The sequence below is a fragment of the Otolemur garnettii genome, unplaced genomic scaffold (genome assembly GCF_000181295.1).
Source record: "Otolemur garnettii isolate 467f Iridium unplaced genomic scaffold, OtoGar3 scaffold00018, whole genome shotgun sequence".
NCBI lineage: Eukaryota > Metazoa > Chordata > Mammalia > Primates > Galagidae > Otolemur > Otolemur garnettii.
In genome coordinates, this window is record NW_003852413.1 from 25,221,044 (window position 1) to 25,233,741 (window position 12,698).

Below are 12,698 nucleotides of genomic sequence, written 5' to 3' on the forward strand. Positions count from 1 at the left end.
TTTTTTTTTTTTAATTTTTCGAGACAGTCCCACTCTGTTGCTCAGGCTCTAGTGCTATGGGGTCCTCATAGCTCACAGTAATCTCAAACTCCTGGGGAATCTTTATAGTCATATAAAAGGTAAAAGACAAAACTCTTTGTTGGGGCACAGAATCCCGACTTGAGTTAAGAAAATGTAGTTGCCCTACCTGCTGGGTCTTTTACCTACAATTATTATTTTGGCTCCTTTAAGGTTAACTTTAACTGGCCTAGCAGTAAGCCCCACCCCCTACCGGACCGCTGGTGCGTATGCACCAATCAGCTCTCTGGGGCTGGGTCGACTCTCTAGGGAGAGGAGGGGAGCTTATGACACGCCCCCTTAACTCCTAAATACCTGGAGAGGTTGCCCAACTAGTCTCCACAACTGCTGATCCCAAACACCCAGGACACACTAAGAGGCCAGCCAGGAGTAAGGAGACCAAAATTTGAGCTCTGGCTCTGCCATTCTCTACCTCAACTGCCTTGAACAAGTCATTTATCCCTCTGCCTTTTTTTTTTTTTCAGACAGAATCTCACTTTGTCGCCCCCCCCCCCCCGCCCGTAGAGTGCAGTGGTGTAATAGCTCACAGCAGCCTCTTAACTCTTGGCTCAAGCGATTCTCTTGCCTCAGCCTCTCAAGTAGCTGGGACTATGGGCGCCCATCACAACACCCAGCTATTTTTAGAAATGGGGTCTTGCTCTAACTCAGGCTGGTCTCAAACTCATGAGCTCAGGTGATCGGCCCATCTCCACCTCCCAAAGTGCTGGGATTACAGGCATGAGCCACTGCACCTGGCCTCCTCTGCCTTTTTCTTCTGTGAGATATAGCAGTAATTTTGCCCTGCCTGCCCAATGACAATGAATGTTAACTTGAAAGTGTACCCTGGTTTGTTGTGTATAAATTTCCCATCACCACCCCCCATGGCAATGGCCAGAGGAAGAGAGCAGCCAGAAAGCCCTCCATCCTCTCTGAGGTCACATGCAAATGATAGGTGTCACTCAGGCCTTTGAACAGGGTCAAGAGACTCACATACCTGTGTGGCTGCTCTCAGCTTGGGTGAGGAGAGGGTTAAGGGCACCCATAGGGGTTCCAAAGATGTGAGTAGAAGGGAGGCTAAAGGTAGAGCCAGCCAGAGAAAACACCTGAGGGAAGGGACAGAATGCAGCCTGGTGGTTATTCTTAGATCTAGGGCACAACTGTGTGACTGAGGTGTGGGGGACTAGGCATGCTGGAGAGAAGACTGGGGTTGGGGTGTTCTATGGGAATTGAGTCCAGTCTCTCCAATTCACAGGCAGAACTGGGGTTCTCTAAAGTCTGTTCCCAACCTGCCCAGGGAAGGAGGAGCCCAGATGCAAAGTCTCACCTGAGTGGTGGAAATAGAAGCAGAGGAGGTGGTAAGGGTGCTGGTGAATGGGGAGCGACTAAGTCGGGGCAGAGCTGAGGTCCCTGGGGGTCCCAACAGGCTGGAGGAGAGGGGGGTACTGCAGACAGCCCGCAGCATCCCGCCACCATGGGAGATGGGGTCCTTATTACTGGTGTAGATGCCTACAGGCACAAGGATACAGAGGGAAGCAAATAGTTACCTTCCACCCCAGAATCCTCCTTAGTCAGGCAGCTGGGACAGCCCCTCCCCAGGGAGTATACACTCCGGGATCTGGCTAAACACACCAGTCTTACCCTTTCGCTGCAAGGATTCACGTCTTGTCTGGGTGACATTTGTTTAATGTGCCTGCTTATCTAACTGCCCTGTTGAGGGCTGGGGAAATCCTAGCTTTTTTTTTTTTTTTGAGATAGAGTCTCAAACTGTCGCCCTGGGTAGTGCCATGGCATCATAGCTCACAGCAACCTCAAACTCTTGGGTTCAAGGGAATTCTCTTGCCTCAGCCTCCTAACTAGCTGAGATTACAGGTGCCTGCCCAATGTCCGGCTATTTTTTTTTCTTTCAGTTGTCATTATTGTTTTAGCTGGCCCAGGCCAGGTTTGAATCCGCCAGCCCTGGTGTATGTGGCCGGTGCCCTACCCACTGAGCTATGGGCACTGCCCAAATTCCTAGCTTTTCTAATTCCCTTCCCAAAACTTAGTAAGTCCTGCTGGCAATCTACCCAAGTCTTTCCCACTATAACCATCCAGAAGGATGCTACAGGGATGTGTCTTAGAGGTAAATGTCACCTCCATCCTTTACTCTGTCCTTTGTAGTAGTTTCTATCAAATTTCCTTCTAACTCTGTCCCCTCACTAGACTGGGCTGGGCCCCCAAATGCCCTCTATCCTGAGAAGGTCACAAACCTGCTCCCAGCAGGGGAGACTCTAGGCTCAGGCTAGGCAAGCTCCCAGAAGGTCCAAAGTTGCGAGAGGCCAGACCACCCAGGCCAGAGCTGACCAGGGAACCACCAGAGAAGGGTGAGGCAGCAGTAGCAGTAAAGCCAGCCAGCTGGGCACTGGGCAGGGAGGGGGCAGCCGAGCCCCCAGTGCCTTCCTTGTTCCGGCTGCCCTTGGGACGGCCTGGCCCATGTCGGTTCCTCTTGCTGGCTTTGTGCTTCTTCTCCTTCAGGCTTGTTTCAGGGGTATCATCAGCAGGTGCAGGGGTGGCGCTTAGTGAGGGCATCCGCTTGTGGGTGCCAGCTGAGGCGCCAGATCCTGTGACGTGGGGAGACTTATAGTCCCCAGGGGAGGGGGCCCGGGCCCGGCCCGAGCTGGAGGTGGTAGTGGAAAAGCGCATGATGGGCCCAAAGCCAGAGAAGACCACCTTTTGCTCAAAAAGGTCAGCCTTGGGGGGCTCAGGGGCTGAGGGAGAAGAAGGGGCTGAAGGGGTTGGGGCTGAGGGCTTGGAGTACTTGTCCTCCTCTGGCTGCTCCAGCTTGGGGAATGCAGAGAAGTCAGGGGAGTTCTGTAGGGATGAGACTGTACAGGAGGAAAACAGAATTACAGCTTTACTCCAGAGTCCCTTACTTCTCTCCCATACCCACGTGTACTGAGGAAAGAACACTCTGCTTTTCTGTCCCAGCTCTGCCACTGTCTCTGTGTTCTGCCATAAAATGAGAATAGAGTAACTCCCACTGTACTGACCTTACTGCAGGACTGTACAGATTATATAGGAGATGACATTAATGTGGAAGCTTTAAAATTGGCAACTTCAAGCACAAGTATAGGGGACAATGAGTATTTTTATGGGATTGTTGATTTAAGAAGGAAGGATTAAGGGGAGGGCCTGGGGAGGAGTCACTTGGTGGGGAATTCCCTGTCTTTCTCCTGAACCCACTTAAAAGTAAATGAGATGCAAAGGCCCTTGCCAGCAAAGCTCAGAACAAAAGTCTATCCCTACTCCCAGTCTCTTCCAGATGCCAACACTCACTTGTAGGCTGGAAGGGCCCCCCAGAGGAGGAGGAAGAGGAGGAGGATGAAGAGGAAGAGGTGGAGGTAAAACTGCTCACACCCTTCCCACTGCTCAGTTTCTTCCCCTTATGACTCAGGCTATGGCTGGAAGACTTTTTCCCCTTTGAGTCCCTGCTGCTCTCAGAGGTCTCTTGCGTGCTGGCCTCATGGTGGGAGGAAGAAGAAGCCGAGGAGGAGACCTGAGGAAAGAGAGGAGAGAGGAAGATTCAACACCAGGTGTCTGGGCCTGGGCTCACCCTGACTTGGGAGTGGAGGAGGGTATAGGAACAGCCTGGAGTGAGCTTCAGGGAGAGAGAGAGTGGGGGTTCCTAGAGGGACTTCTGCATGTAAGGCAGAGGGGAGTGCACTCAACCCAAGAAGGTGTCTGTTCTTTGACTCAGGCAGGAATGAGGAAGGGTGAGGGAGAGAGAAAAACAGACCCAGAGTTTGTATTGCTTTACTCATCTGGTCATTCATCCATTTACATACTTGAGGGGCCTCAGAGAAGTGGGAAGTGGTGTGGGCAGTGGAGGGGAAGCACAGAGGAATGGGCTTCTCTGTCCCTACCTTGGCCCTCCAGTGGCCCCCACACTTTCCCTGCTCATGCAAGCTGCAGCCAATTGGCTCTCAGCCCATTCTCTGACCACTCAGTACTCTTCCTAGACCAACTAAGCGTGCATGCACTGAGAACCTATCCTTACTCTTCCTGGGACACTTCTCATCCTTGAAAATCCAGCTGGGAAGTCCCTCTTCCATGAAGCCTCCCCAGACGCATGGAGTAGAACAAGACACTCTGTCCTCTTATTTCCAGAGCACCATGTTAACTCATCTGCCTGTCAACAGTTGGCACTCTGCACTGAAACATACTGTCCCTATGTCTGAAGCCCCATTAACCTCTTAAGGGCAGCATGGTGGTAGCTGAAGGAGCATGGGCTGATGCCCTTCACCATGTTATGTCATACAGCCTCTCAACCGCATTGAGTTTTACTGTCCTTGCAGGGTGAATTATGCATATTATGTGTGTGAGAGTTGTAAGGAACATAATGCCAGATACATGGTATGGGGTCAATAATGATGATAACTCTGACAGCAGCAGCTATGATTAATGTTCCACAGTGCCAGGACTATGTGGCCTTCAAGCCAGACTGCCTATGTTCAAATCTCCACTCTACCACTTACTAGCTGTGTGCTTTCAGGCAAGTTACTTAACCTTTTTGTGCCTCGGCTTCTTTGTTTACTCTATGGGTTAATAAAATACCTATTTCGTTGGATTATTAGGAGCACTAAACGAACTAATTCCTATATACCCTTTCCATCCCCTGGTTCTAGAAGGGATCCTGGCATGTGGTAAGTGAGTTCATGCTTCATGTTACTGCCAGAGACAGCACTTTTCCTCCTGGTAGGGACCAGGTATTCAGTAAATTGTGCTGAGTTGAACAAACAAATGCTGGAGGGAGAATAGATGGGGGAAATGAGAGCCACCCTTGTACTGCCCCTCTGGGGCGGAGCCCTGGTCTCTGTCTTCTTTGTTCTTTTTAACAGCTGGAGTTCTGAAGGGAGCCAGATGTGGTTCTGAAAGCAGGGGAAGAGAGGGGCTTGGGGGAAGGGTAGCTGAAATGCTGGGGTGGGTGGAGGGGGATGGGAAAATTCTCTGGCATGTCCAAGGGACCCCCAGTTACTGGGGCACCTCTCAGATCTCTGGCCCTTCTTGCTACTTGTCTGCAGGTCCCTTGAAGGTCAGAGGGCAAGAATAACAAGCTTTCCAGGTGAACTCTGGGAAGCAGAGCAGGGAGAGGGTTACTGGGGCAGTTGCCACAGCAACACCACCCTGGAAACCTGATACCTGAGCCTCCTGCTCAGATGCCCAGAGCTCTGCCAACCATCTAAGGCAGGGTGGAAGTGAAGAGGCAAGAATGGTGAAGAGTTTCTCCAGGCCCCCAGGGTTTCCCTTCTATGTGGAGGGCAGGTTACAGAAAGAAGCAGGGAGGGCTGCTGTGGCTGTGGCTTGGATTAGACTCTGAGCCTGCCCATGGCTCATCCAGATGTTGCCCATTTCAGGAGACAGACCTAACATGCCACACCCCTGCTGGGAAGGGTAGAGTAGGGGTTTGGAGTGTTATACAGGAGCTTGCCCTCTATATCCCCTTGGTTAGCACTTTCAGCCTCTCCAATCTGCATGGAATGGGATTTTGGCTAAGTGACAGGTTTTGAGGGGGTGTTCCTCAGTCCTAGGAGCTTGGAGAACAGGCCTGAGTGCTGTACCCCCACTCTCTGCAGACAAGAGACCAGTGCTGAGGCCCTTTTGGGACAGAGACATATGTCAATATCTGGTAGCAAGTGGCTGAGTGGTAAGGTTGAAGAGTGCAGGCCCCTCCAGGTGGGAAAAGGGCATACCACTAACCTCGAGCTTTAGGAGGGGCACCCAGGTCTCTAGCTCCTGACCTCCACACCTCTCCTCCCTCCCATTGCCATCACAGACCAGCACTCCATCCCTCCTGAATGTAATAGCAGTACCTTGTCACCAGCAGGGACCACAGGTGAGGTGAGGATGCTGGGAGGTGACTCAGGCCGCTTCTTGTGCTTCTGTTTAAGGCGTTCTTTGTCCTTTCGACTCTAAGAGGGAGAGGACCGATAACATTTTGGTGGCTGTTTGGGCGAGGACAAACATGAAGTGTGGGTGTGGGGAACTAGCCCCTCTCAAGGATGGGGCTCTGTGGTGTCATGTCCCCATGAGCAGGGATGGGGGACTGGCTGGAAGGAGTATCTCCAGCAAGTTCCTCAGCTTGAACCAACAGCTCCTCCCCCCACGCTCATTGCTTGCTAAAAATAGCCTGTCCCATTATTACACCAGTGACATAGAGCACCACACACGTGAGCATACACCTGCAAGGGTGTCCACCTGGGACAGCTGTGCAGGGGGATGGGAGCAGGGCACATGTGTAGTGTGGCAGGAGGGTACACAGGCATGTGCAGGTATAAACTAGATTGTGGGACGGTGTGTGCAGTGCAAGGCCATGTGTCTGAGGTTTGGGGACACTGTCATGTCACAGAGAGGACCTGGAGGAACCACAGAAAGCCACTGGGAAGCGAGGCCCCCAGATCCCCTACAGGATTTTCATCATTCCACTTCCTTAGCTGCTCCTGCCCTCAGAGGAAGGAAGGGGCAGGTACCAAGATTTGGGGGGCACCTCATGGTAGCTTCTTGAGATGCATACGTGTGCGAGTATGGGCAGGAGAGATGGGGAAAAGGGTTCTACCTTCTTCTGGCCCCTGTCATGATGGGTGAGGTGCTTCTCCTGCTGGGTGGATGGTGAGGTTGACCGGCTTCTCCTGCCAGAGATGAAGCCACTGCCACCTCCCCCTGTGCCACTGCTGCTGCTGCCGCCTCCTCCTCCTCCTCCTCCTCCCCCACTGGTGTGCCGGGATGTCTTCTAGGGAAGAGAAGTGAAAGAAGTTGCCAAACCCTCCCCTCACTAGCTTAGGGAAAGCTTCCTGAAGTTTAAATGATCCTGGGGACCAGTCCCATGTGCCCTGACCATTCATTACTCATGTCCTCCACAATGTCCTGCATAGCAGAAGGACATTCTCTAGTCTGAAAATCCTCAAATTTCCCCATCTGGCTTATCCAATGTACAGATTCAACAACTGAGACCCAGAAGAGGCAGGGACATGTCTTGGACTCTCAGCAAGGCACAAAATTCTTGCTCTTTCCACAGTGATCTCTTGGCCTATCTTGGACAGACTGAACTATGGCCCGCTCCTACCTCTTTCTCTGGGCTATAGGATGTACAAGGGACCCTCATGGGGGAGCCCATGCTCTCTTGCATTCCATATCCCAGCACCCCCTCCAGACACTGTTCCAGCCATCACCTGCTTCTCCCTTGTTCCCGGCTTTTCCCCTCCACCATACTGACTGCTCCTATCCCAAAGGATATGCTGCCTTTTATCTGAAGCAGTTACCTGAAGTGATTATCAACAGCAATAGAAACCCAACTCTTATGCTGCCTCCTCCTCCATTCCTCTTACTACTCAGGCACTCTCCTGGGCCCAGTCTCACGGCTTCACTCACCCCAGGCTCATAGCTGCTCCCTCTAAGGTCACCAACTACTTCCCAACTGCCAAATCCAAGGGCTAATTTCAGGCCTTGTCCTGCTAAATGGCTCCCCAGTATTTGGCACTGGTCTCTTTCCTGCCTCCCTTCTCATCCACTGGCCCACCTTCTCCTTGTGGACACCCTGGGGATTCCACCCCCAGCTTTATAAGCCTGGTGCTGCCACTGTCATCTGCCTGGGAGCCCGACAGCCACAAAATCTAAGTGTCTACTTGGCACCTCCTGTGAACCAAACCAACCTCCCTACCTTCTCTTAAGTTGTCATGAAACTCTAAAATCAAGGTGATATAATTTACAATCCAAATCAGGACACTTTTGAAAATGAAGAGGAAAGCTATTGGTCATTATACCAGGCAACAGGCAGGAACCAGAAAGCTCACTCTATGAAAGCCAGTCACACCTTCCTTTCAGGGCACCATTAGGTGGTCAAGCTCTAACAACCCAATCAATGACTATAGCCTGGATCCTACACAGTAACCTAAAGTTGTGCTTCCCAGCCACAGGGACATTTAGGCAAGTCCACATAGAACGGTCCTAGCATCCAGCCTCATCCCTCCATCCCCCTTCTCGCAGCTGTCTCCGGGGCTGCCAGCCTGGCCCTTCCAATCCAGCTTCACAGAGGCTGCCAGGGTAATCTTCCTAAAAAACAAATCTGATCATGTTACTCTCCCGCTTACAAGCCTTAGGAGTCTGTGGCCTGTAGGGGGTGGAGTGGAAGAGTCTAAGCTGCAGGACACCTCTCCAGGACTTGTCACAGCTTTTGGGATGTGCAAATCACAAACACCGCAGAATGCTCTTTCCAGCCTCTCCACAGGCCCCCGAAGCCTGGGGCAGAAGCAAGCCCAGCTCCGGCACTGCTTAGGCTTTCTCCCCTCACCTCCTGCATCTTCCCCACCAAACACCCTGTTCTCCTGCCACGCCTGCATGCCAGTTTTCACACCAGTGCTTCAGCCAGGTTGGGGGGGGGTGACTCCTTTTTCTCTGTTTGCTTGGCAGACTCCTAAGGAGTTTCAAATCAGGCTACTGAATCCCATTGACCAGCTTCGAGATAAAGTTACACAACCTCAGTGAGCCTTAATTTTCTCGTCTGTAAAGTGGGGAAAACAGAGGACACCTAGTTCTTAGGGTTGTTGGGAGGATCATACAAAATAACACATGTAAAGAATTTGGTACAGAGGCTGGTTGGTACAGAGGCTGGGGCATAGTAAATATTGACTCCCACACAACCGTTGGCTTATTCCCCTCTCTACTCAGTTTAAATGCTACCTTTTCCTTGAAGCCTCCCAGATTCTGACAAGCAGAGTCTGAACTCTGTCTTTTGGGATGGGCTGCTTACTTCAGCTCTGGTTCATACCCCTGAATTTATTCCCCAATGACTGAGTTATTTCCCTCTCTGCCCTTCTAGCACCAGGCACTGGCCTGGCACAGAGCCCATGCCCTCTAAACCATGACTGACTAACTGGCTTGTACACTGAGAGCCAGGACTCACCATCTTGCTGAAGTGGTATTTGCAGTAGCCACAGTACTTGACGTTGTCAACCTCCAGCACTTCTTCCTCACACAGCAGGCCTGCCATCTGGGCACTAACCAGGAGAGGTCAGCCTGAGACAGCGGTGGCCACAGACCAGACCAGCCACCTTCCTCCTACCCTCCTGGACCCCTGCTGAAGTGAAGCCAAGACCATCCAAGGGAAGCACTGCCACCATACCAGAGATATAGTAGTTGGATGAGCCCAACTGGTGGCCATCCATGACAAACCTTGGTGGGTAAGGAGGCGGGGCAGGGGTCTCACCAGGTGACGTGGAAAGCCTGTCGACATCCATGGCGGTTACAGGTCATGCAGGCTCCTGAGGCTGCCTTGCTTTCCCGGCCCTGCTCCTCACAGATGTAGCATGTCTAAAGGACACAGTGCAATTGTCCCCTCCTCCAGGGAGCCCCTGTCCTTCTTTACCTAATGGATCCTCTGTCCTCCCCTCTTTATTCCATCCTCTCCCCACAATCCCAGATCAATGTTACCCAACAGAACTTTCTGCAATCATGGAATGTTCTATAATCTGCACTAACACAGCAGTCACTAGTCATATGAGCTATTGGCACTTGAAATGTGGCTAGTGTGCCTGAGGAACTATGTTCTAAACTGTATTTAATTTTAATTAATTTACATAGCTACATATGACCAGCAGCTGCTATTCTGGACAGCACAGTCCTTGGATGGTAAAAGGCCAGGGACTACACCTTCCTCACTCACTGGGGAGCTTTTCCCCATGTTTGGGCCTCTGCTCTGCTTTCTTCTGCCTAGAACCCAGGACCTCACCCTCCTCAAGTTTTCTGGCTAGCTCGTTTTCCTGCCCCAGAGCTCAGCTGACTACTGGATCTAAAGTAAGCCCTCTACCAGGTATTCCTTATTTTACTACCTTATTTTCTTCACTGCACTTATCACAAATTGTGTTCAATTCATTTGCCTATTTATTTATTATTTATTTATCTTGAAGTTTTTGGCCGGGGCTGGGTTTGAACCCGCCATCTCCAGCATATGGGGCCGGTGCCCTATTCCTTTGAGCCACAGGCGCTGCCCCCATTTGCCTATTTATTGATATTTAGTCTTCCCACATGAGAATGTGAATTCCACTGGGCAGGCATGACATCTGTCTTGATCAACACAGGACACTGTGTGCCAGGTCTGGCACATAGTAGGCACTCAATAAAATGTGCCAGTGAAATTAACGTTTGAATTACTTTCAAAGGTTTATCCTGAAGTTCCAGAGCATGAGTGTGTGTCTGTCAATAGAAGGATGGCTACCCACCTCCTGAGTCCCCTAAAAGTGTTGGGTAGACAGAATCAAATTATACTAGATGAAGAAAGTGCTAGAGGGACCCAAGGATGGTTGGCCAGGGAGGGAACTGGTGGGGGATGACAGGGGCTGCTGACCTTGTTGAAGCGATCATGAGGCACGTACTGCAGCACGATGGGCTCCATGGTGAGCACGTTGGCAAACTGCACCTCGGGTATGTAGAGGGCACACACCACATGGGCCCAGCCTGGGGCAGTGTGGAGCCAGCCTCAGCTGTGGATGGCAAGCCCGAGACCCTACCCCTCACAACCCCATGCTACAGACTGTCCCCTTTTCCATAGTCTTCCCATTTGATCCCAGAGTTAGCCAGGAAAAGAAACCCAGCCTCCACCAACCCCAGTCCACTCCTGCCTTCCTAGACCCTGCCTGGGGGTCTTGTGGACCTCAGCAGATGAGCCCACCTCACCTCCATTATCAGTCCTCTTCAATGCCCCGTCTTTGTGTGGGCACAGCTCACACCTCTGCCAATGCAAGGGGGCACAGGGGTTGGGTGATCTGCTGAGCTGGGCCCTCCCTGAACACATTCAAAGGGCCCTGGGATGAAGCGATAAGATCTAGGGCAAGTGGGTGGGGATATAGCACAAACAGGATTGGCCATAAGTTGATAACTGTTGAAGATGAGGATGGGGACGTGAGGTTCATTATAGTATTCTCTTTACTTTTGCATGTGCTGGAAACTTTCCATAATAAGAAATTCAAACAAATAAAAACCAAAGACCCCATACCTGAGGTGAGGCAGAGTGAGGGAAAGGCTAAGGGAGAGAGGGGTTGGCGGTAGACATGCAGAAAACAGGAAGTCCGTGTGAGAGAGCTAAGTCCCACCCTAGCCTCAGCCTCAGCATCCCCTAGCCCAATAGAAGATGTCTGGGGGTGGGGGATGAGGGGAGCAGTGAGAGGCAGCCTCAAACTCACCACCCTGGCTGCTCGCTCCTGAGATTCACACTTCCGGCAGAACCAGGGTCCCGTTGGCACTTGAACAATGCCATAGCAAGCTAGGGTAGGGAAAGAGAGTCACTGAGCCACTGAGCCACTGAGCAAAGCTGTCAGCCAATGGCACTTTCCCAGAGTAACAGGGGAAGGGAATGCCTCTAAAGGACTAGAGCCAATTCCGGCAGGGGGGCTGCTCCCCTGACTGGGGGGGGGGTGTCACTCACTAACCAGCAGGACTTTAGCAATGACCAAAAGCACAACCTCAGCCTTTAACCACTAAACTAAGCACTTCAAACAGGAGCGGGGAAATCAGAGTCCTTGACCTTAAACTTCTAGAAGATCCTCCCCTCATGCCCTTTCTGGACTTGTTTCCCAGCTCCTGCTTGGGACTAGTCCTCAGCATGGGAACAGGGAAAACCAGTGGGGACAACAGTCACGAAACGCAAACACGTTTTGTTGTTATGGGGGGGGGTTCCTTAAAGGGCCAGTAAGGGACAAGGCGGGGAAGTAGGGAGTTCAGGGACCTCATTTTCTGCCTCTAACTATCACAGGTACAGGTCAAAAGTCGAAGTTGGGGGCAGGTGCAGTGCTGGTAACCAAGAGGAGAGTGGCGGGAAGATCCCGCAGCCACAGCATCAAGGGTTGTCCCAGGAAGGGGGGGTGCCCAGCTGCGTGTGCCAGACGGGCGGGAGATGCCAGCCTGCGCCCTCGGCAAGATTCCTCAAGGAGTTAACTCCCGAACCATGTGCTGCTGGGGGAAACTCCAAACCTCTCTCTTCTCGATTTCTGGCCCCCTGCACAACCTCTCTCCCATCCTCATCTCTTCCCCGGAGAATTGTAGGAGTCCTCTCTCCCTTGGGACCCTTCTCCTCCCTTCCCAATTCCGCTCCTCCCAGTATCCGGAAGCGAGGGGGGAATGACCCCCCCCTTGACCTCTTCCTCCCGGAGCTAGGACCAAAATAAACGAGCGGGAGGGGACACCTCGCAGGTAAACATTCCCCCAGCAGCCCAGACACTGGCGGAATGGGGCGTGGGGAGTTCACTCATTGCTCCCTAGACTCTCCCCAAACTCCCTCAACTTGGGGTGGGGGGCGCAGGACTGGAACAATAGGCAAGAAAACAATGCCTGACCTGGTCCTCCAGGACCCGGCGGGGGGAGCCCCCCACGCCTCCCTTCCCTTCAGGTGGGGTGGGGGAGGGGCGCGCGAGCCCTGGGAGGTCTCCGGAGGGCGCGGCCCGGGGCGCCCCGCGCGCGCCGCCCCCGGGGTCCCGCCGCCCCCCGCGGGCCACCCCCGTACCTTGGTGGACGGCCACGCTGCACGCGTGCCCATCGCAGTAGACCAGCGGGTTCTCGGCCCAGCCCCTCTCGTCCGAACATACGCAGCAGCCTCCTACCATCTCCTTCATACTCCCATG

The 12,698-nt window shown here is 52.6% G+C and overlaps 1 protein-coding gene across 1 annotated transcript in view; it reads right to left on the reverse strand.

Moving 5' to 3' along the window:
- MLLT6 (MLLT6, PHD finger containing) overlaps nt 1-12,692 on the reverse strand; it is a 23,570-nt gene extending 10,878 nt beyond the window's left edge. The window contains exons 1-12 of the mRNA XM_003786436.3: nt 12,581-12,692; nt 11,265-11,344; nt 10,759-10,813; nt 10,430-10,539; nt 9,293-9,396; nt 8,990-9,083; nt 6,647-6,820; nt 5,904-6,002; nt 3,370-3,589; nt 2,304-2,918; nt 1,382-1,563; nt 1,052-1,160 (exon numbers count right to left, since the gene is read on the reverse strand). Coding sequence (XP_003786484.1) covers nt 1,052-1,160; nt 1,382-1,563; nt 2,304-2,918; nt 3,370-3,589; nt 5,904-6,002; nt 6,647-6,820; nt 8,990-9,083; nt 9,293-9,396; nt 10,430-10,539; nt 10,759-10,813; nt 11,265-11,344; nt 12,581-12,689 — 1,951 coding nt within the window. The 5' untranslated portion in view covers nt 12,690-12,692. The remainder of the gene's footprint in view (nt 1-1,051; nt 1,161-1,381; nt 1,564-2,303; nt 2,919-3,369; nt 3,590-5,903; nt 6,003-6,646; nt 6,821-8,989; nt 9,084-9,292; nt 9,397-10,429; nt 10,540-10,758; nt 10,814-11,264; nt 11,345-12,580) is intronic.
- Between the last annotated feature and the right edge of the window lie 6 nt (nt 12,693-12,698).